Consider the following 25,144-nt stretch of genomic DNA (forward strand, 5'->3'; position numbering starts at 1 on the left):
AAAAATATGTTATTAGTGAGCTGTCAATCCAGGATTATAAATAGGTAGAAGTAATTAATATGCTTTTTTTTAAAGTTAATTGAATTTGCCTTCTTGGGAATCGCCACACTTGTAGCTTTTTATAAGGCGAGAAGCCAATTTTGGATTGTAGAGCCAGAAGCCTTTTGGTGGTTTAGGCCATGGCTGCCTAACTTACACAGTAAGTGAGGGGACACAGATTTGCTTGCTGTCAAGACTTGGTTCAACTAAAGACCTGTTAACATTTCCAAAGGAGAAGACAGCATTACCAGGGTTGGCTTTCTTATTGTCACTATATAAAATTAATAAACATGGGTATAAAATATAATATTGCCACAGTGGCTGCTGTTCCTTCAAGTTATCGAAGTGTGTACTTCCCTTTTTTAAACAGTTGGCTAAATAAGTAACAGTTGGTTAAGAGTATAACATGTCTGGGTTCAGATCCTGGCTCTGCCACTTACATACTTTTCAATGTATTTTTTAAATTCAATAAAAATTATATATATTTATGGTATACAGCATGATTTGATATATGTGTACATTGTGGAATGACTAAATCAAGCTAACCTACTTATGTTTTTTGTGTGTGTGTGTGATTAGAACATTTAAAGTCTACTCTCGTGGATTTTCAAGTATATCATACATTGTTATTAACTGTAATCATGTTGTACAATAGATATCCTGAATTTATTTTTCCTGTCTAACTAAAATTTTATGTCATTTGACCAGCATCACCAATACCCACCCACCCCACGCCCACCCCTGGTAACCTCCATTCTACTCTGTGCTTCTGTGACTTCAACTTTTTTAGATTCCACATACAATAGTCCCCCATTGTTTCACTTTCTGTGGTTTCGGTTACCTGTGGTCACCTGTGATTCAGAAATATTAAGTGGAAAATTTCAGAAATAAACAATTCTTACATTTTAAATTGCATGCCATTCTGAGTGGTGTGATGAAATCTAGCAGTATCCCTCTCTGTCTCACCTGGGACGTGTAATTTCTTTGTCCAGCATATCCGTGTGATGTATGCTACCTGCCACTTAGTCACTTGGTAGTCGTCTTGGTTATCAGATCAAAAGAAAAACATAGGATTCAGTCCTATATTGGCAGTGTCAGGCATCTGCTGGGGGTCTGGTATTTGTCCTGTCTGTGCTTGGCTTATTTCACGTAACATAATATACCCTGATGCATCCAAGTTGTTGAAAATGACAGAATTTCCTTCTTGTTTATAGCTGGATAGTGTTCCATTGTGTGTATGTGTGTATGTGTGTGTGTGTACATATACACACACACACCCCCCCACATTTTCTTTGTCCATTAATCCATTGATGGACACTTAGGTTGATTCCATCACATCTTGGCTATAGTGAATAAATAATGCTGCAGTGAACGTGGGAGTGAAGATATCTCTTCGACATATTGATTTCATTTCCTTTGGATATATACACACACTCGAGAGTGGGATTGCTAGATCATATGGTAATTCTATTTTTAATTTTTTTATGAACCTCTATACTGTTCTCCATAATGATTGTGTGATACTAATTTACATTCCCTCCAGCAGTGTCCAAGGGTTCCCTTTTTTCCAAAACCTTGCCCACACTTGTCATATTTTGTCTTTTTTTTTTGAGACAGAGTCTCACTCTTTTGCCCTGGCTAGAGTGCCGTGGCGTCAGCCTAGCTCACAGCAACCTCAAACTCCTGGGCTCAAGCGATCTTTCTGCCTCAGCCTCCCGAGTAGCTGGGACTACAGGCATGCGCCACCATGCCCGGCTAATTTTTTCTATATATTTTTAGTTGTCCAATTAATTTCTTTCTATTTTTAGTAGAGACGGGGTCTCGCTCTTGCTCAGGCTGGTCTCGAACTCCTGAGCTCGAACAATCCGCCTGCCTCGGCCTCCCAGAGTGCTAGGATTACAGGCGTGAGCCACCATGCCCGGCCATATTTTGTCTTTTTTGACAATAGCCATCCTAAGGTGTAAGATACTTCATTGTGGTTTTGATTTGCACTTCCCTTATGATAAGTGATATTGATCATTTTCTCATATACTTGTTGGCCATTTGTATGTCTGCTTGTGAAAATACCGTTTTAGGTTGTTTGACCATTTTTAAATTGGGTTATTTGTTTCTTTGCTATTGTTTGAGTTCCTTACACAGTCTTCTCTTGGTATCCCTTGGTAGTTGGTTCCAGGGCCCCCCTCTGATACCAAAATCCACAGATGCTCAAGTCCCGTATGTAAACTGGCATGGACTTTGCATGTATTTTACACATCCTCTCATATACTAGATTATGTATAATACTTAATACAGTGCAAATGCTATATAAACAGCTGTTATATTGTGTTTTTTCTTGTATTATTTTTTTACTGTTGGACTCTCTCCCCACCCCCAAGAATATTCTCTATCCATGGTTCCTTGGATCTTCAGATAAATGCTGAATGTATATTTTGGATATTGACCACTTATCAGATATATGATTTGCAGATATTTTCTCCTATTCAGTAGGTTAACTCTCTTGATTATTTTTGCTTTGCAGAAGCTTTTTAGTTTGGTGTAATCCCATTTGTCTGTTTTCATTATTGTTGCCTGTCCTTTGGGGTCACATCCAGAAATCTTTTCTAAGACCGATGTCAAATAGTTTTTCCCTTATGTTTTCTTTTTAGTGGTTTCACAGTTTCAGGTCTTATGTTTAAAGTTTTTAATCCATTTTTAGTTAGATTTTTTATGTATCATGTGAGATAAGGGTCAAATTACATTCTTCTGCGTGTGGATATCTAGTTTTCCTCATCGAAGGGACTTTCCCCATTGTGTGTTCTTGGCACTTTTGTTAAAGATCAGTTGATATAAATGTATAGATTTATTTTTGGGTTCTCTATTATCTTTTGTTCTATATGTCTGTATTTGTCTCAATACAATGCTATTTTGAATTACCATTGCTTTGCACTGGATTTTGAAATTAGATAGTGTGATGCTTCCACCTATGTTCCTTTTTTTTCATTTTTTAAATTTATTTATTTTTAATTATTTAAAAATTATGATGGGTACACAGTAGTTGTATACATTTACGGGATATATGTGATTTGTTACAGTGATCAAATCAGGGTAATTGGGGTATCCATCACCTCAAGCATTTATCATTTCTTTTTGTTAGGATCATTCCAATTCTACTTTTTAGTTGTTTTAAGATATACAATAAATTACTGTCAGCCATAATCACCCAATTTTGCTACCAAATACTAGGTCTTCAATGATCTTAACTGTACTTTTGTACCCATTAACCATCTGCACTTTATCCCCCACTCCCAACTACCTTTTCCAGCCTCTGGTAACTATTACTCTACTATCTCCATGAGTTAAGTTTTTATAACTTTTAGCACCCACATGTAAGTGAGAACATGCAAAATTTGTCTTCCTGTGCCTAGCTTATTTCATTTAACATAATGTCCTCCAGTTCCATGCATGTTGTTGCAAATGACAGGTTTTCAGTTTTTTTTTTTAATGACTAAAGAATACTCCGTTGTGTATGTGTGCCACATTTTATTTAACCATTCAGCTCTTGGTGGACACTTAGGTTGATTCCATATCTTATTTATTATGAATACTACAATAAACATGGCAGTGCAGATATCTCTTTGATATACTGATTTCCCTTTTTTTTTTTTTTGGATATATGCCTAGCAGTGGGATTGTTTGATCATGTGGTAGTTCTATTTTTAGTTTTTTGAGAAGCCTCCATACTGTTCTCTGTAGTGTCTATAGCAATTTATATTATAGTTTACCAACAATGTACAAGGATTATCCTTTCTCCATGTTCTTGTCAGCATTCATTATTGCTTATCTTGGATAAGAGCCATTGAACTGGGATGAGGTGATATCTCATTGTAGTTTTGATTTGCTTTTCTCTGATAATTAGTGATGAGCATTTTTTCATGTATGTGTTGGCTAGTTGTATATCTTCTTTTGAGAAGTGTCTATTCAGATCTTTTGCCCATATTGTAATCAGATTTAAAAATTTTTTTTAATGAGTTGTTTGACCCCCTCATATATTCTAGTTATTAATCTTGTGTCAGATGAGAAGCCTACAGATATTTTCTCCGATTCTTTGGGTTGTCACTTCACTTTGTTGCTTTGTCTCCTTTGTGTTGCAGAAGCTTTTTAGCTTGATGTGATCTTACTTGTCCATTTTTGCTTTGGTTCCCTGTACTGTTGAGGTATTAACTCGAGAAATCCTATCCCAAACCAATGTCCTGGAATATTTCCCCAATGTTTTCTTTTAGTAGTTTCATAGTTGATCTTAGACTTAAGTCTTTAATCCATTTTGATTAGAGTTTTGTATATGGTGAGAGATAGGGGTCTAGTTTCTTTCTTCTGCATATGGATATCTAGTTGTCCCAGTGCCATTTATTGTAGAGACTGTCCTTTCCTTAGTATATGTTCTTGGCACCTTTATAGAAAATGAGTTCACTGTAAACGTGTGGATTTATTTCTGGCTTCTCTATTCTGTTCCATTGATCTATTAATTATACATATGTTTTTATGCCAGTACCATGCTGTTTTGGTTACTGTAGCTTTATATTACAGTATAATTTGAAGTCAGGTAATGTGATTCCTTTAGCTGCGTTCTCTTTCCCCAGGAGGGCTTAGGTTTTTCTGGACTTTTTATGTTTCCATATAAATTTTAGGATTACTTTTTCTATTTCTGTGAAGAATGTCTTTGGTATTTTGATAGGAATTGCATTGAATCTGTAGATTGCTTTATGTAGTATGGACATTTTAACAATATTGACTCTTCCAATCCATGAACATAGAATATCTTTCCGTTTTTTGTATCTTTTTCCATTTCTTTCATCATTGTTTATAGTTTTCTCTGTAAAGATTTTTTCCTTTTTTGGTTAAGTTTTTCCTCAGTATTTTATTTTATTTATAGCTGTGGTAATCAAATTACTTACTTGGCTTCTTTGTCAGATCATTCACTATTGGTGTATGGAAATGCTACTGGTTTTTCCATGTTGATTTTTTTATCTTGCAACTTTACTGAATTTGGTTATTTGTTCTTATAGTTTTTTGGTGGTCTTCAGGTTTTTCTAAATATAATTTTTTTTTTCTGCAAATAAAGATAACTTGACTTCTTCCTTTCCATTTTGGATGCCCTTTATTTCTTTTTCTTGTCTAATTGTAATCATTCTTGCTAGGACTTCCAGTACTATGTTGAGTAACAGTCATGTAAGTGGGCATCCTTGTCTTCTTCTGGATATTAGAGGAAAGGCTTTCAGTTTTTCCCCATTGAGTATAATAAGGCTATGGGTCTGTCATGTATGGCTTTTATCATGTTGAGGTATATTCCTTCTCTCTGCAGTTTTTGAGAGTTTTTATCATGAAAGGATGTTGAATTTTATTGAATGCTTTTTGGCATCAATTAAAATGATCATATGGTGTTTGTCCTTCATTCCGCTTTTGTGATGTATCACGTTTATTGATTTGCATCCTTGCATCCCTTGGGTGAATCTCATTTAATTATGGTGAATGTTCTTTTTAATGTATTGTTGAATTTGGTTTGCTAGTATTTTGTTGAGGATTCTTGCATCTATGATCTTTACTGTAGTTTTCTTTTTTGTTGTTGTTGTGTCTTTATCTGGTTTTGGTATCAGAGTAACACTAGACTCATGGAATGAGCTTAGAAGTATTCTCTCCTCAATTTTTGGAATAGTTTGAATAGGATTGGTATTATAAAGTTCTTCTTTAGATGTTTGATAGAATTCAGCAGTGAAGTTATCAGGTCCTGGACTTTTCTTTGATGGGAGACTTTTTATTACTACTTCTATCTCTTGTTATTGGTCTATCAAGGTTTTGGATTTCTGCTTGGTTCAATCTTAACAGGTTGTTGGGTCCAGGAATTTATTCATTTCTTTTAGGTCTTCCAATTTATTGGCATACAGTTACTCATAATAGTGTCTGATGATCCTTTGAATTTCTGTAGTTGAAATGTTTCATTTTTCATCTCTTTTATTTATTTTGGTCTTTTTTCCTGAATTAGTCTGACTAAATGTTTGTTGATTATCTTTTCAAAAAACTGACTTTTCATTTTATTGCTCTTCTGTGTTTTTTTTTTATCCCAATTTCATTTATTTCTCTTCTGATCTTTATTATTTCTTTTTTCTACTAATTTTGAGTTTGATGTGCTCTTGCATTTCAAGTTCTTCAAGGTGCATTGTTAGGTTGTTTATGTTAAGTTTTTCTACTTTTTTGATGGTAGGTGTTTATTGCTATAAACTTCCCTCTTAGTACTGCTTTTGCTATATACTATAGGTTTTGTGATGTTGTGCTTCCACTTTTATTTGTTTCAAGGAATTTTTAAATTTTATTTTAATATCTTTATTGACCCAGTGGTTGTTCAGGAACATATTAATTTCTGTGTGTTTGTAGAGTTTTCAGAGTTCCTCTTGTTTCTCGTTTTATTTCATTTTGGTCATAAAAGATGACCACTTACATATTTTTTGAATTTTTTAAGACTTTTTTTGTGGCCCAACATAGGCTCTTATCCTTGAGAATGTTCCATTTGCTGAGGAGAAGAATGTCTATTCTGCAGCTGTTGATGGAATGATCTATAAATGTCTGTTAGGTCAGTTAAGTCAGTTAGGTCAGTGTAGATTAACTCCCTTTTTTTTGTTGTTGATTTTCTGTTTGGATGATCTGTTCAATATTGAAAGTGGGGTATTGAGGTCTCAATATGTTATTGTATTGGGGTCTGTCTTTCTCTTTAGGCCTAATAATATTTGCTTTCTATATCTGGGTGCTCCAGTGTTGGGTGCATATATAATTGTTATATCCTCTTGCTGAATTGGCCTCTTTATCAATATATAATGACCTTCTCTGTCTCTTTTTACAGTTTTTGTCTTGAAATCTATTTTATCTAATAGATGTGTAGCCACTCCTACCCTTTATTGGTTTCTAGTTGCATGGAATATTTTTTCCATCCCTTTATTTTCAGGTGTTCTCTGACCTTCTTGTACCTGGATATTGATATCTTTCTCTTGGTTTAGAAAATTTCTGTTATTATGTCTTTGAATAAACTTTCTACCCTGATTCCTCCTTTCTGCCAGTAACTCTTAATTTGCCTTTTTGATACTATCTTCTAGATCTTGTAATTGTGCTTTATTCTTTTTTCTTTTTCTCTTCTGTGTATTTTCAGATAGCCTGTCTTCAAGCTCACTAATTCTTTCTTCTGCTTGAGCAATTCTGCTGTTGAGAGAACTCAGATTCATTTTTCAGCTTGTCAATTGAATTTTTCAGCTCCAGATTTTCTGCTTGAGTTTTTTATTATTTCAATCTCTTTGTTAGATTTCTCTGATAGAATTCTGAATTCCTTCTCTGTATTGTCTTGAAGTTCGTTGAGCTTCCTCAAGACACCTATTTTGAATTCTCTTCGTGAAAGTCACATATCTCCATCACTCCTGGATTGGTTAGCGGAGACTTATTTTGTTCATCTAATGAGGTCATGTTTACCTGGATGTTCTTGATGCTTGTAGATGTTTGTTTGTCAATGTCTTGGCATTGAAGGTTACACATTTATTCTAATCTTAGTACTCTGGGCTTATTTGACCTGTCCTCCTTTGGAAGGCCTTCCAAGTATTCAAAGGGACTTGAGTGTTGTGATAAAAGGCTATGGTTATTGCAGTCTTATCAGTAATAGGAAGTGCCCCAAGACCAATAACGCTGTAACTTTTGCAGACTCTGAGAGGAACCACCTTAGTGGGTTTGGGTAAGATCAGGGAGAATTCCCTGGGTTACCAGGCAAAGTTTCTTGCTCTGTTCCCTCTCCTTTCTCCAAGTGGAAGGAGTCTCTACTGGAGCTGCACTGCCTGGAGTTGGTGGGGAGGGGTGACACATGCACTCCCTTGACTGCCACAGTTGTTGTCTCACTGAGTCATGTGCACTCCAAGTCCACTGGGCTGCTCCAGGGCTTGCCTAGGGACTGCAGTTCTTGTGGCCTGACAGCCTTTCAATTTTATTCCAATCCTCAGGTCACTTTATTTAGTCGGTTGTAGAGTTAGTCAGAACTTGGATTCCTCCCTCTAGGGCTAAGAATCCCCCTCTGGCCAAGGCTAAGAGCCAGCAAAAATCTGCCTGTGTTGTGTTCTGCTGTGATAGGGCAGCACTGAGTTCCAATGCAAACTCCCACAGTCACTTTGCTTGCTCTCCCTCTCCCAAGGACACAGATGCCCCCACAGGTGCAGTGCTGCTAGAGGATAAGGGAGGGGTGGTGCATTGCAAAACTATCCTACTCTCTTCAATGCCTCGTTCCTTGATAGTGTGTGAAAATCAGGTACTATGATCTGATTTTTATTGTTGTTGTTATTCTTATGAAGGTGCTTTCTTGCATGGATAGTTGTTCACTTTGGTGTTCCTGTAGGGGGGCAATCACTGGAGGGTTCTATTTGGTCATCTTGCTCCACTTCCTCTCCAGCTTTATTCTTTTGTCTCATGATTGCCTTGGCTATTCATTGCCTTTTATGGGTCTGTTTGTATCTTAGGATGTTCTTCTCCTTTATCTGTGAAAAAGTCATTAGAATTTTGATAGGAATTGCATTGAATCTGTAGATCCTTTTGGGTAGTTATGGACATTTTAATAATATTGATTATTCGAATCCATGAACACAGGCTATCTTTCCATTTATTTCTGTCTTCAGTTTCTTTCTTCAATGTTTGATAATTTTCAGCATACTGATCTTTCACTTCTTTGGTTAGATTTATTTCTAAATTGTTTTATGCTATTGTAATTTGGATTTTTAAAACATTTTTTTTCAAGTAGTTACTAGTATAGAGAAATCTTATTGATTTTTTTATGTTGCTTATGTATCCTGCAACTATGCTGTATTCATTTATTCTAACAATATTTTGGTGGTGTCTTTATGGTTTTTCCCTAGGTAAGACTGTGTCATCTGCAAACAAAGACAATTTAACTTTCTTCCTTTCTAATTTGGGTGCCTTTTATTCCTTTTTCTTACCTAATTCTTACGGCTAAAATTTTCAGTACCGTATTGAATAAAAGTGGCCAGAATGTGCATCCGTGTCTTATTCCTTTTCTTACAGGGAAAGCTTTCAGCTTTTCACCTTTGAGTATGTAGATAGCTGTGGACTTGTCATAAATGGCCTTTATTGTGTTGAAGTATATTCCTTCTATACCTAATTTGTTGAGCGTTTTTATCATAAAAACATATTGAATTTTGTCCAAAGCTTTTTCTGTATCTGTTGAGATGATCATATGGTTTTTGTCCTTTATTCTGTTAATGTGTTGTATCTCATTTATAGATTTGCATATTTCAAACCATTCTTGCATCCCAAGGATAAATCCCATTTGATCGTTGTGAACAATCTAATGTGCTGTTGAATTGGGTTTGCTGTTATTTTGTTGAGGATTTTTGCATCTGTGTTCATTAAAGATATTGGCCTCCTACCAAAACTATTCACCACAGAGCCCAGGAGAAGTCATGCACAGTAGTGTGTCAGAAGAGAGGCCTACACTACCATCTTTGATCTCGAGTGTGGACCCCCAAACAACACTGTAACTTTGCTCCATCCCCTCTCACTGTGGTCTGAGATCATTCTAAGGACCCAAAAGAAGACACCCCTGTCTGAGTCCTCAGGGCAGTTTGTTGAACTTATAGTGAACTCAGTACAACTTGATAGCAGGCTTGCCCACTCAGCAACCCACCAGGAGACATGCACGTCCACGACCCCAGAGACAGGCCTGGAAACTTTGGCCTTGGCTGTAGTCCCTGAAGCAGCCTTGTGATTTAGTTCCAGCTCCCCTCAGCTATGCACCAGGACAATATTGCCTACCCAGATCACTCCTGTTGGAGTGATTCAACAGGAGCCCTCCCTACATCCTGGAGGAAGCTCTACCTATCCGGGCACAACTGGGAACAGTCCTGCTATATTCAGACCCTCATCCCAGCGCCAGCTATTCAGACAAAAGCCCTGGAGACAGTCCAGTCCATCTAGGGATCAGACAGGATTCAAACTCTGTTATAGCCCCTGGTAACTAGGTCATATGGGGCTATAGCTGATCCCCCAGGAGGACAAGGCCATTTCCAGGACTGAAGCCTAGACCACAGTCAGGAAGTCTGTTACTAGGGTGACAATCTGCGCTCTCAAAACAACCTTCCTAGTTCATCAGGTCCACCTGGGTTTCACAAACTCTTACCTGAATTCCAGTGCTCCCACAAAGGTATTTTTGTCCATGGATGGCTGTGAAATTATTGTTCCTATTTGGGGATACAAGCAGTAGGGCCTCCTATTTATCCTTGCTGCCATCACTCTCGTATTATGGTAACGTTAATCATTGGTGATTTGATTAACAAGGTCAGCTCCTCTCGAGTTTTACAAGTTTTGGAGGTCAGAAATTCAAAAATGGCATTCTCTGAGCTAAGATCAGGACTGTGTTCCTTTTAGGGAATAGGGAAACCAGAATATATGTTTTTAAAAAGTGTGTACCTTTATTCTGTTCAGCTCTTGAGTCCTCCACTTACACGTTGATTCGGTCAAGTTACTTAACCATTCTATGTCTTCTGATCTTAAAGGAGGATTATAATAGTACTTATTCTGAGGCTAATTTTGAGGACAAAATGAATTGATAAGTGCAAAGCATTTGTAACAATATAGGAAATCAGTGCTAAGAAAATTTGATCTTTTAGTCAAATGCATTTGTTTGAGTATATTACTGTTGAGGAAAATTTCACAAAAATTATTTTTTCATTAGTATTTTTTTCATTCCAGTTATTACTTTATTTCTAGCTTTGTTTGGGGCATTATGCTATGTTTGGAATGTAAAAATGTCCTCAGTTTGGGGACATTGTCAATTAAAAAGACAGTTTTGTTTAGTACAATTTTATTATGGACGAAGAGAAATACAAGCGCTTATGGGTGTTTACAGAAGAGGCATTTAACCTATTCTGTGATGATGATTTGGATATGTTGAGTGGAGCAAGAAAGAGAAGGTTTTCTGTAAGAGATGATCCTGTGGGATGGATGGGTGAGAGAAACATACTATATAAAGGAAGTTAAAAAAAGAAAAAGGAAGGAAGAGAAGATGAATGGTAAGTAGATTTAAGGGAAAGGGAGGAGTAGTTGTAAGAACCACATACAGACAGACCTCGGAAATATGGTAGATTCGGTTCCAGACCACTGTAATAAAGTAAATATTACAATAAAGTGATTGATGCACGTTTTTGATTTCACAGTGCATATAAAAGTTATATTTATACTGTACTGTAGTCTATTAAGTGTGTAATAGCATTATGTCTAAAAAAATCTATATACCTTAATTTAAAAGTACCTTATTGCTTAAAAATACTGACACAGAGACATGAGGTGAACACATACTATTGGAAAAATGGTACCCATAAACTTTTTGGATACAGGGTTGCTTCAATTTATAAAAAATGCAGTATCTGCAAAACTCAGTAAAGCAGAGTACAATAAAAAGTGTATCTGTTAAGTGTGGTATGAGAGAGTAAAATAAGCCTGAACTTGGACAGAGTGGAACTGTTGAGGATTTTTAAAGTTTGAGAAATTTGAACTTTCTTACATTTGAAAACTTGTATTTATTTTGATTCTGGAATAGTAAATACTTAAATAATCTCTTTAAGCCAATAGCATTTATGATGTTCATACTAAATTTTTTTTTTAAGGATTTGAAATTGTTGAAATGAGCAGTCGTAAATCAAAGAATAACAACTTAATTCATGCGGACTGCCTTTCACAGGTTAGTATGTATTTTCATTAATATCAAGGCCTTTTAAGATGAAAAAGTGATCAGAGAAATAGTCATCTTCTTAATTTAAATTTTTCCCTTACCACTTAAGAAGAATCACTCATTCTGTCGTGAGGCAATTTCATTCATTTTAAGTCTTTGGGTAGTCGGAATCCTAACTTTTACTCATCCTAAAGTTTTACTAAACTTTTACAATTTTACATGAGTAAATTTTTATTTCAATGTATTTAAATACTATCCTCAGAGTATAAGTTTAGCACTCTTTTTGCTAAATTTATTCCTGAGTATTTTGTTCCTTTTGATGCTGTTACAAATAGAATTGTTTTCTTATTTTCATCCTGGTTAATTCATTGATAGTATATAGAAATGCAATTGATTTTTATATTTGATCTGGTATCTTGCAACCTTTCTTAATTCATTTATTAGTTCTAATAATTTCGCAGTTTATTCCTTAGGATTTTCTGTATACAACATCATGTCGTCTGCAAATAGAGAAAGTTTTACTTTTTCCTTTCCAATCCAAATGCCTTTTTCTTGCCAAATTTCCCTGGCTTGAACCTTGAGTAAATGTTGAATAGGAGTTGCAAGAACAGATATTCTTGTCTTGTTTTTCATCCTAGGGGGAAGAAACTCAGTCTTTCACCATTATGTATGATATTAGCTGTAGGTTTTTCATAGATGCCCTGTGTCAGGTTGAAGAAATTTCCTTATATAATCCTGGTTTTTTTGAGTGTTTTTATAATGAACTTTTAATATTATCTTAAGTGCATACTTTATTCCCAGTGCTGTGCATATACCTCTATGTCTCTCCCTTAGAAGGCTTAGAGTCTAGTAGAGAATGGCCATGATAGTTCTACCCTGGCATTTCCATTTATCTGTAGTTCACATGAACTACATTTATTTTTTAAATCAAAATGAAATATTATTAGTATTCTTTTATAAGACCTAACTTTTTTGAAGGAAAATGTTTAGCTATTTTGAAAAAAAATGTTTAACTGAGGTACAATTTATATACCTTTATATGTAATATGCACAAATCTTCCATGTACACCTGAATTAATTTTTGTACATAGATACAACTATTTAACCTCCATGCCCAATCACTTTGGGATTTGTGAACCTTCTGACTATTCACTACAACCTCATTTCCTTTATCTAATATATTATACATAGTTGTTGCCTCTCTAGTAGACTTCAATTAGTTTTTTGTTTTGTTTGTTTGTTTTTAAGAAAAGGATTGAGGTTTGTCATTTAATTTCTAGTGATCTCATCCAGGTAGAGGAATACACATGATGATTAGTTGAGTCTATATATATGCTTATTTAAGTATTTTATAGCTATTAGCTATAAAATATCTATATTGTGTTACAGATAACAGGCCTACTATCAAGATGTTATTGTACTTTATAGATAAATTAATATTTAGAAAAGACTTAACCTTTTTAAATTAATATAATTGGCTCTTCTGGGACCAATCCCCTTATTCTTTCCACTTCATCTGTAGTGATAAGTATGGATTGTTTTATCTCTAGTGAGTAATTGTTTTGAGGATTCAGATTTGTCTCTTTTGTACATGAATAATTAGTCCCCTGCTTTCAGTCCGGGAGAAGAAAATTTTTTGGGAGAGTTTTTATTTCAACCCACAGAGCCAAATTTGAGACAGTTCCCTAAGGTTTTTGTCCCTGAAAGACCTGTGTATTAACTACAGATTCAAAAAAAAAGGAATGGCTTAAATGGTCCATCTTTTTAAAGGCTGTGCTAGATTATCTGACATAATTTTTCACAACTAAGTCTAAGGCCCTCCTTCCAAGGTGAACTCAAAATATAGCTCCTTAAAAGATTTTTAAAAAATCATTCTAATGATTCCTTATTTTATAGCTTAGATGAATGTAGGTTTTGTCATCATATAATTGAGCATTTGCTTATATGCCAAATTACTACTTTTTTGCAGTTTGCTTCTTGAATTTATTATTTCTTTCCAGTTTATTTTTGCAGTGTTTTTTTAGGCATGTTTCATGCCTTTTTAGTAGTACTGTGCTCTGAAACTAGTAGGTCCTCAGTAACTACATGAAATTTTAAACTGTTTCCCTCAGAATCCTGAATTTTATGATATGTACAGATTGATAGGACTTGAGCTTAGCCAGTTTAGATGTGTTGGTCTCTAGAGATTGAGCGTGTAGAACACGAGCATTATTAGATTAGATTGCATTATTAGATTTCCTCCTGTCTTTGTTCCTTGGATGACATGTTATACGAAGTGAAGTATTCATTCAATCACATGCAGTAAAACAGCCTTCAAGTTGCTAATGTAGCTAAAGTAAGTAATTCTCCCTCTTGTTGAAACCTTTACAACTAGATTCTCATTCTTTCTATGGGACTTGAGATAGGCGAAAGACCATTAATTTATAAGTCGTGAAAATAGTGGCAGAACTCTCGAGGACAAGTATTCAGGAAAGGTTGAATTAATTCATTAATACCTAATTCTGACTACTGTAAATGTACTTTCTCTCATTTTTGAATACATGTGTAATAATTTTATTGACTTAATCTCATCAGGTACAAAGAATTTTACGTGAAAGATTTTGTCATCAGAGTCCACATAATAACCTATATGGAGTACAAGTACAATACAAGTAAGTCTAGTTGTCTCTTTGTCTGATATGAAGCTACTCACAGATGCCCTCCAGGCTTTGCAAAAATTATTATACGCAAATTTGATCTTTAAAAGGCTAGCGAACACTATAGGAGTAAAAAAAATTGCCTTGTGTATAGAAACACTGAATATCATGAAGCAGGAGTACATACAAGTATTTCCATAATGAGAAAGCCCTTTAACTTTGAATCTTGCTTTGTTTCTGTTATCTGGTATTATGAAGAGAATTCTGACCTTGCCCTTAATGGCCACCAGCTGGCTGTGGCATGAAAGTGCAGAGTGTTAGTAAAAAAGGAGATCTGAATGCAAGGGTCCTAAGAGTTGCCACCATTGTCCCCTGTCCCCTACCATCATAAAAACCAATATTATATTCCAAACTTACTAGGTTTTCACTTGAGGTTTCCAAAGAATTAGTGAGCCTATAGTCTGTATTCTTCTGTATTCTTCTGTATATGACTATTTAGAGCCTGAGTCAAGTGCGCAGAGGGAAAAAAGAGAGGAATTTGTGTATATTTAAATTTAGCTTTAAAAAAACACTACCTAGCAAGTTATTCCAGCCTTATTTTTTAAATTTTGGCCTACTATATCATTTTAGACACTTAATTGAACTGCTGAAAAGAACTGCTATCAATGGAGAAAGTAACTCTGTACTCATTATTGGACCCCGAGGATCAGGAAAAACAACGGTAAAAGCTGTTGATTTCTGGTGTTTGCTTTGGTAGGCATGTGATAATTCTTATTTATAATACTGGAAACGTTTTCCATTTCATTATTTTGTAACTAACATTTTGCTTTGTTTTTTTTTCTTTAAATAACAGAAGACTTACAAAAGCCTTGTAAAGTTAGGGTGGTATCTTTCAGTTTGGCATACCTTTTTTTCCTTCTTTTTCCTCCCAGTGACAGATTTTCAGCTGATGTTAGTTTCATCATGGTCTTTTTGTCCTCGAAGAATTAGAAGTTGCTAATGGGAAAAGAAACTACCATTTATTGAGCATGTACTTTGTACCTTTGTATCTGTGTTTTCTTGTTTATTTTTAGTTTTCCTATTTATTGTTTAACCTGAGCTTACATAATATTTTCATATGCACACTCAAGTCTTCTATAATTCTCCTCACTATCATATTTGCTTAGTTACCTCAAAAAGATAGTCTTGTTTTATTCTCCTTTTTCTTTCCTCTCACATTCTTTATTCAATATAGGAGACAAGGTATGGGTGTTAAAATTTGAAAGTATTATTATTTAATTTTAAATGATTAAGCTGTGTAAAATGTTTTCTCACATATTCTATGCAATAAATTTAGATTTCTAACTAATACACTTTTAAAATTATTGTGAATAGAAGTAAAATTTTTTTATTAAAACAATGTATTGCTGATTGATTTATGTATGATGAGGAAATTAAGATTTTACTGTTGTCATTCATTTCTAGTATTGTTTAAAGTATATAAAGTAGGAATTTAGATCTAGGAAGTTTTTTAGTATTTCAAGAATTTTCACATTTATTATAATCATATTTACAATAATTTATTAGTTTTTGACTCTGTTTAATTTCAGTCTTCATGCCCAGCTTGTATAATCATTATTTCTTTATTTTTAAGTTTTATTATTGTTTTTCTTTGCATTTTACTTTAGTGTTATTTTTGGGTCATTTTTATAAGAGCACTATGTGACTAATATGCTTTTGTACCATTAGAGTTTCTTAAATACATCGAAAGTTATTTTTTGTAACTTACAACATGGCTGGCGGTTGAATTCTTGGGTCGATTTTTTCCACTTTGGAGTTACAAATGCTCCTTTACTTATGGTGGGATCATAAGTTGAAAATATCTTCAGTTGAAAATGCTTTTAATACACCTAACCTACTGAGCGTCATAGCTTCGCCTAGCCTACCTTAAAGGTGCTCAGAACACTTACATTAGCCTAAAGTGGGCAAAATGGTCTGGTATGGTAGTATACTGTAGAGGGTCAGTTGTTTACCCTTATGATCCCATGGCTGACTGGGAGCTGCAGCTTATTACTTCTACCTAGCATCACTAGGGTATTTTACCACTTTCTACTGAAGGCATATTGCTTTTGCACCATCTTAAATCAAAAAATCCTAAGTTGAATCATTGTAAGTTGGGGACCATCTGTATGTAGATTTTACTCATTCATGTTTTCTGGGGAAACTCTAAGGACAGGCTTTTTTTTCTCCTTTATAATTATTTTATCAATCTGAATAGGCTAGATTACACAGTCATAACAACCCCAAAGCTCAGCGGCTTAACACAAAAGAAGTTCATTGTTTGCTTTTGCTCTGTGTGCTCAGTGTGGATCAATAAAGGGCCACTGCTCTTGTATTCACTCAAGAGAAGTGATAGAGGTTATCTCAGCATGTTTTTTCACAAGCACCCCAGTGAAGAGAAGAGAGCATGGTGAATCATGGACACTCTCTTAAAAGTTCCTGCCCAGAGGTGATCAGAGCACATCTCCTCACAGTGCACTGTCTAGAATATGGTCACTTCTAACTTGAAGAGAGTAAGAAGTGCATTCCTAACTAGGTATCTAGAAGAGAGATTAACCAGAAGTATTTGGTGAATGTCACTAATGACCACCACAGCTAATTTGTTTTAAATTTATGTGTGATTTTTCCCTGTGTGGATGCTTATAGAGTTTCTTTATCTTAGAAATATGAAAAGTTCAAGGGCTGCGTGTGTTGATCATAAACACTAATATTCTGCAAACCCGCATAATATGTATTTAGATCTTTCTTCAGTAAAGAGTAATTTTTTTCTAGTTTTCATTTTATTATCTTTGGAAAAAAAATCATCATATCAATCTTCAAAGAACATATTTAGATAATATTTTAATTCTTTAAGAAGCTCCGTGATGATACTCTTATATCAATAAAAGAAAAAATGAGATCTAGGAAATCAATAAATTAGATGTATCATACCATAGTCAACTGTGCATCTTGAAACAAAATGGTATTACAACAGAGAATTAGAATCTCAGTTATTTCTGCATGAGGGTGTCAAGCCTAAAAATACAACTTGAGCAACTAATGACTGAATTTATTCAGAACTTCATCTTAGAAGTTTGTCGCTAAGACTTGGAGAAATTTCACCAAAAAAGATAATAAAGCTAGTAAACACTTATAACAATGTCCAAGTACGAAATACAAATGAAAGGGATACCATTTCATTAGTAAATTGACTAAAATATAGTTGGCTTTTTTAATTTTTTTTTTTTTCTTTTTTTAAGACAGTCTGGCTCTGTTGCCTGGGCTAGAGTGCAGTGGTGTCATCAGAGCTCACTGCAACCTCAAGCTCCTGGGCTCAGGGGATTCTCCTGCCTCAGCCTCCCTACTAGCTGGGACTACAGAAATGCACCACCACACCCAGCTAATTTTTGTATTTTTTGTAGAGAGTGTTTCTCTCTTGCTGAGGCCGATCTCAAATTCCTGGCCACAAGCAATCCTCCTTCCTCAGCCTCCCAGAGTGCTAGTATTGCATGTGTGAGCCACTGCACCCAGCCAATTTTTTTTTATTATTATTATTATTATTTTTGTAAACCCTGCGTCAAGGACTGACTTTCTGTGAGTCTCAGTGAGGGAGCTGCTCTGCTATGTATGCAACCCCATCCCAGAAGCAGTCATCTACAAGTGGTTTAGCACCAGGTCCCCCGTGAACATGCATTATATGACAGGCAAGAAGGCAGTCACCTTTCCAGTCTAGACCCATTTCCCAGGACTGTCCACACTGCAACCCAGTCCCAGTGTATGGCAGGACAGGCCATACCTGCAGAGGTCTATGTTTTAATAGAAAAATCAAGCAGATAATGTAGAGCTCTGGTATAACCCTCCCACTAACAGATACTCAGTTTCCTCTATTATTAACATCTTGCCTTAGTATGGAAACTTTTTCCAGTTAATGCACCAGTCCCCAACGTTTTTGGCACCAGGAACCAGCTTAATGGAAGACAGTTTTTCCATGGACCAGGGGTAGGAGATGGTTTGGGGATGATTCAAGCACTTTACGTTTATTGTACGGTCAAACGTCTCTGCTATGATCATCTTTATTTGCAGCCACTCCCCAGTGCTAGCATCACTGCCTCAGCTCTACCTCAGATCATCAGGCATTAGATTCTGATAAGGAGCATGCAACCTAGATCCCTCACATGCGCAGTTTACAGTAGGGTTGGAGCTCCTATGAGAATGTAATGCCGCTGATGATCTGACAGGAGTCAGAGCTTATGTAGTGATGGGAGCAATGGGGAGCGGCTGTAATACAGATGAAGTTTCACTTGCTGGTCCACAGCTCACCTCCTTCTGTGCTGCTCACCTCCTGCTATGTGGCCTGGTTCCTAACAGGCCACGGAATGGGGTTGGGGACTGCAACATTAACGAACCAATATTGATACATTATTATTAACCAAAGTTCATAGTTCAAGGTTCACTTTTTGTGTTGTACAGTTCTATGGGTTTTTATGAATGGATAATGTCCTGTATACGGCATTACAGTGTAATACAAAATAGTGTTGCCACCCTAAAAAATCCCTGTGCTTTACCTATTTATTCCTCTCTCTGAACCCCTGGTAACCAACCACTAATCTTTTTACTGTCTCCATAACTTTGCCTTTTGCAGAGTGTCATATAGTTGGAATCATACACTATGTAGCCTTTTCATATTGGCTTCTACTTTGCAGTATGGATTTAATGTTCCATGTCTTTTTGTGGTTTGATAGTTCATTTATTTTGATCACCGAATATATTCCATTGTATGCATTGCATGTACCACGGTTTGTTTATCCATTTGCCTATTGAAGGACATCTTGTTTGCTTCTAATTTGGTAGTTATGAGTAAAGCTACTACAAACATTTGCATGCAGGTTTTTATGCAGATAAAAATTTTCAACTCTATTAGTAGTTAGGAGTACAGTTGCTAGATCACATAAGACTATATTTAGCATTGTAGGGCACTGACAAACTGTCTTCCAATGTGGCTGTATTATTTTACTTTCCTACCAGCAGTAAATGAGAGTTCCTATTGTTCAGCGTCTTCACCAGCCTTTGGTATGGTCAGGTTTTTAAAAATTTTAGCAGTGCCAATAGGTGTGTAGTAGTGTCTTATTCTTGTTTTTACTTGCAGTTCTCTAATGACTTATGTTGTTGAGCATCTTTTCATATGTTTATTTTTCATCTGTGTATCTTTGGTGAGGTGTCTTATGCCCATTTTTGGATTGCTTTGTTTATTTTCTTATTGGTAACTTTTAAGAGTCCTTTGTATTTTTGGTTTTCAGTTGTGTTTTCCAAATATATTCTCCCAGTCTATAGCTTGTTTTTTTATTCTATTAACAGTATCTTTTGCAAAGCAGAAGTTTTTAATTTTAATAAAGTCAATTTGTCAATTTTTTCTTTGATATATTATGATTTTGCTGTTGTCATCACCAAACCCCTAGATGACCTAGATTTTTTCCTACATATCTTCTAGAAGTTTTATAGTCTAGCATTTTACATTTAGTTCTCTGATTCTGAGTTAATTTTTGTGAAAGGTGTAACATTGGTGTCTAGATTTAGTTTTTGCGTATGAATGTCCAATTGGAAACTGTCTTTTCTCCATTAAATTACCTTTGCTGCTCTGTCAAAGATCAGTTGACTATACTTGTGCGGCTGTATTCTAGGCTCTTTCTAGTCCTTTGATCTATTTTTCTGTTCTTTTGCCAATATCACATTTCCTTGATTACTGTAGTTTTATAGTGATTCTTGAAGTCAAGTACTGTCAGTCTTCTGAGTTTGTTCTTTAGTATTGTGTTGGCTATTCTGGGTACTTCACCTTCATATTAACTTCAGAATCAATTGTTGACATCCACAAAATACTGGGAATCTTTGAATTGACGTGGTGGGATTTTGTGTTGAATCTACAGATCATACTGGGAAGTAATGAGTTTTCCCCTTCATTAACATGATATATCTCTTCATTTATTTAGGAATTTCATCAGAGCTTTTGTAGTTTTCTTTTTAGAGATATTATTATACTTAAGTTTTAATTTTTGGGGGTCCTAATGTGAATCATAGTGTGTTTTTAATTTTCTGAGTGTTTGTTACTTGTATATTGGCAAGCAGTTAGCTTTTGTGTATTACCTTGTATCCTGCAATCTTGCTATAATTGCTTGTCAATTCCAGTAGGCTTTTTATCTATGAGATTTTTCTGCTTTGACCTGCCATCCCCAACCACTGGGCTGTGGACCGGTACTGGTCCATGGCCTGTTAGGGACTGAGTCACAGAGCTACTTTTCTAATTTTGGTATCAAGGTTATGCTGGCCTTGTAGGATGAGTTACAAAGAATTCTCTCTCCTTCAATTTTTTTGGAATTGGTATTAATTCCTCTTTAAAGGTTTGGTAGAAATCAGTGGAGAAACCATTCAGTCCTGGAAACTTTTTATAATTGATTCAGTCTCATTACTTGTTATTTATCTGTTCAGGTTTTCTATTTCTCCTTAGTTCTCTTAGGTAGATTGTATGTGTCTAGGAATTCATCCATTTCCTCTAGGTTTACAAATTTATTGACTTATAATTGTTTATAGTCGTCTTAAGGATCCTTTTTATTTTTATGGTATCTGTTGTGAGTCTCCTTTTTCATTTCTGATTTTATTTACTTGAATGTTCTCTCCTTTTTACTTAATCTAGAGAATGTTTTGTCAGTTTTGTTTATTTTTTCAAAAAAGCCACTTTTCATTTTATTGATCTTTTCTATTTTTTATGTCTCAATTTTGTTTATTTCTGCTCTGATCTTTAGTCTTTCCTTCTACAAATTTTGGATTTGGTTTGTTCTTTTCTATTAATAGTTCCTTGAGATACATCATGAGTTTGTTTATTTGAAATCTTTATAGTTTTTTGATGTACCCTATTATTGCTATAAACTTGTCTTTGAAAAGGTTTTTCTATTTTGTGTTTCTATTTTTATTTGTTTCAAGGAATTTTTAAATTTCATTCTTAATTTCTTCTTTCACCCATTGGTCATTCAGGAGCATGTTGTTTAATTTCCATGTATTTGTGTAGTTTTGAATGTTCCTCTTGTTATTAATGTCCAGTTTTATTTCATTGTGGTTAGATAAGATACTTGATATAGTTTTGATTTTTTTTTTTTTTTTTAATTTTTTGAGACTTGTTTTGTGGTCCTAACATGTGGTCAATCCTGGAGAATGTTTTATATACTGATGAAAAAAAAAACTGTGTTCTGCATCTGTTGGGTGCAGTGTTCTGTAAATGTCTGTTAGGTTCATTTGCTTTGTGGTGCAATTTAAATGCAATGTTTTTGGGGTTTTTTTTGTTTGTGTTTTTTTTGTCTAGGTGATCTGTCCAGTGCTGAGAGTGGGGTGTTGAAGTCCCCAACTATTAATGTATTGGGGTTCATCTCTTCCATTAGATCAAATAATATTTGCTTTATATGTATTTAAGTTCTCCAGTGTTGGATGCATATATATTTACATTTATTATATTCTGTTGATGTATTGATCCTTTATTATCATATTATGTCCTCCTTTGTCTGTTTTTACAGCTTTTGACTTGATGTCTGTTTTGTCTGATATAAGTATTGCTACTCTTGCTCACTTTTGGTTTCTGTTTACATGGAATATCTTTTTCCATTCTTTCATTTCAGTTTATGTGTGTCTTTACAGGTGAAGTGACTTTCTTGTAAACTGCATATTGTGGGGTCTTTTAAATCCTTTTTTTAATGCAGTCTATATCTTTTAAATGGGGAATCTAATCTGTTTACATTTCAGGTTTTATTAATAAGTGAGGACTTCTGTCATTTTATTGTTTACTAGTGGTTTTATATATCCTTTGTTCCCACCTCCTCTCTTATTACTTATTTTTATAGTTGAGTGGTTTTCTGTAACAATAAGGTGTCATTCCTTTCTCTTTCTCCTTTCTATATTGCCCCTACTGGTTAGTGTTTTTTTTTTTTTTTTTTTTAACATTTTCATGATGGTGGTTCTCATCTTTTCATATCCACATGTGAGACTCCTTTTTGGTTTTATTTTAAGGCCAGTCTAAAGATGATGAATTCTTTAGTTTTTGCTTGTCTGTGAGAGCTTTTATTTTTCCTTTGTTTCTGAAGCATTAGCTTCAGTTAGTATAATAATCTTGACTTGAAGGTTTTTTATTTTAGTACTCTGAATATGTTACTCTATTCTTTCCTGCCCTGTAAGGGTTCTGCTAAGAAATCTACTGTTAGTTTCATTAAGATTTCCTTATATGTGACTTGACACTTTTGCTGATTTTAGAATTATTTCTTTTTCTTTGATTTTTGACTTTTGAAGATTTGACTATAATGTATCTCAGATCTTTTTGAGTTGTATCTGTTTGGGTTTCCTTTAGCTTCCTGGAGGAGCTTCCAGGAGCTTCCTGGATCTGGATGTCCATCTCTCTCCCAGTGACCTAGTTTGCAAGAGTTTGTGGTGGCAGTAGTGTGACTTTGCCAGGCTGTTTCTCATGTTGGTGGCACATGCATGCCGATGGTGGGTTGGCCAGTTTGGGGGTCTGGCTCAATGTGGTTGAAGTCACTGGGCTGTTGGTCTAGCCAGGAGCACAGGCACTTGGTTGCTTGGCTAGCCTGGGGACATTTCCACCATTGGTGGCCCATGGGGCTGTTTCTTAGGTCCAGGTTGTGGGCTCAAGGCTGCTTGGCCAGGCTGGAGTCATGCCTGCCAAGGACGTCCTGAAAGATTGTTTCTCAGACCTTAATTGCAGGCCCAGGGCTGTTGGGCAGGCCTGGGTGTCTGTGGGGAGTTGGGGTGGGATGCTGCAGGGTTGTTTCTCAGGTCTCGAACATGGATGCTTAGTGGTTCTTCAGGCTAAAGGGGCATATCAGTGTCTCAGGGGCCTCTTCTTCTTGGAGGAGGGCACGCATTGGATTGGCTGGCTCATGGGCTGGTTGGTCCTGGGTAGGACTGCCTGGGTATTCTTGTTGGAAGTGCGTTGGTGGGAGTTGGTTTCCTTCCCGTGTAGGACCTTAGTGACAGCCAATCTTGGGCCCATGCTCTATGCAGCTTGGGTTGTGGCATTCCGCTACCCGTGTGGGCTCGGTGGAATGAAGGTAGAGACCCAGTGCTGGAGAGGAGCAGTGGCTTCTGGCCCCAGAGCAGGCACACTCCAGAGGTGGCTGTGGTTTCAAGATGACGCCATCCTGCAATAGCTTGGCTCCAAGGATGTGTGTGTGAAGGGTGGGGAGTGCACATCTTGTGCTCCTAATCTGGGGCAATACAGCTGTGTGAATTCTTGGAAGCTCTCCAAACAGTGCTCAGGGCTTGTGAGAACTGTAGGAATCTTCTGTCATAAAGACTGTAGTGTTTCTGGTGGCATTGGGAGCTGGTGGGCTCTTCTGCTTATCTTTTTCTCAAAATGGGAAGTCTCTCCTGACTCTGGGCAAATCCAGTCTGGGCAGGGGAAATGGGACTACAGATGCCATGTGCCTCCATGCTGCCCTCCTGGACTTTAGTCACCACATGTACGTCTGTACTCCAGTGCTCTCTCTTCAGTCAAATCTTAGCTGTTTATTCATGGCCTTGGTTCTTTCTTGTGGGGTAGGGGGGAAGATGAGCATCAGGCATCTTTAATCAGTGTGGTGTCCTCATTCATTTTCATGTTATAGCATCTTTTTATAAACATTTATTTGGTTTTATTCTATGTACTCAAGTTTAAAGGAGACAGCATTATGACAAAGTATCTGTTAGTTAATAAAATGGATCAGTTATTCTTGACCATGCTGGCAGTTTATCTACTTGTTGTTTCTTCTTAAACCGGAGCCTTGTGAAATCATTCTTCTACTGTGACTTCACTGGAATCTGGAAAAAATCTTCTACCTGGTTTTCCATTTTGGTATAATTCAGTTTATTCCTGGTACACCCCATTATTGAGAGGTTGTAAAGAGATGAGGAGCATTATTTGACTTGTGTCATTTTTGTAATTTGTTGTGTGTGGGGGAGTATCCCGAGATTAAAAAAAGGATTGAATAAATTGTCAGATATAAGCTTATTCTTAGATAAGAACTCTCAATGGTATAATTCTATAAGTTCAAATTTTAAAACATAAGATTACAATATATTTAAAACACTATCCTAAGCCAAATTATCTGAAATACAAAAACTCAAAAATCTACAGTTAATTGCAAACAGATAATGTTGTCTTGTTTTATATTTTAAAAAATAGATAGGACTTCTATTGACAGGTTGAGCCCTAGAAAATACTCTTCCATATGGAATTTTCTTGTTGACAGACTTGCTACTTGGTTAAATGGATTGTTTCCTCTGATTACCTATTAGTGAATCTTGTGTTTACTATATTATTTGGAAATAACAATAGTTAATGAGCATAAAAATCCCTGGATATTGGTAGGTCTAAGTGAATTATCCTGGTATGTTTTTAAAAATAATTTTTAGCTACAAAAAATGTGGAAAGGAGTTAACCAAATTGGTTATGTTCGTCAATATAACGTTAATAAACAACTAAATTTTTTTAGTATATAATGAAGTTTCCAATATTTGAAAAGATGATAGTGTATCCATGGAAAAACTAATATAAATTAAAAGATCGACGGCCGGGCGCGGTGGCTCAAGCCTGTAATCCTAGCTCTCTGGGAGGCCGAGGCGGGCGGATTGTTTGAGCTCAGGAGTTCGAAACCAGCCTGAGCAAGAGCGAGACCCCGTCTCTACT

At 35.7% G+C, this 25,144-nt stretch overlaps 1 protein-coding gene across 1 annotated transcript in view; it reads left to right on the forward strand.

The window, feature by feature from the left end:
- ORC4 (origin recognition complex, subunit 4) overlaps positions 1-25,144 on the forward strand; it is a 92,247-nt gene that overhangs the window by 43,151 nt on the left and 23,952 nt on the right. The window contains exons 2-4 of the mRNA XM_012659424.1: positions 11,712-11,785; positions 14,351-14,427; positions 15,043-15,133. Coding sequence (XP_012514878.1) covers positions 11,729-11,785; positions 14,351-14,427; positions 15,043-15,133 — 225 coding nt within the window. The 5' untranslated portion in view covers positions 11,712-11,728. The remainder of the gene's footprint in view (positions 1-11,711; positions 11,786-14,350; positions 14,428-15,042; positions 15,134-25,144) is intronic.

This window comes from Propithecus coquereli, unplaced genomic scaffold (genome assembly GCF_000956105.1).
Source record: "Propithecus coquereli isolate 6110/MARCELLA unplaced genomic scaffold, Pcoq_1.0 Scaffold118, whole genome shotgun sequence".
In the NCBI taxonomy this organism is placed as follows: Eukaryota; Metazoa; Chordata; class Mammalia; order Primates; family Indriidae; genus Propithecus; species Propithecus coquereli.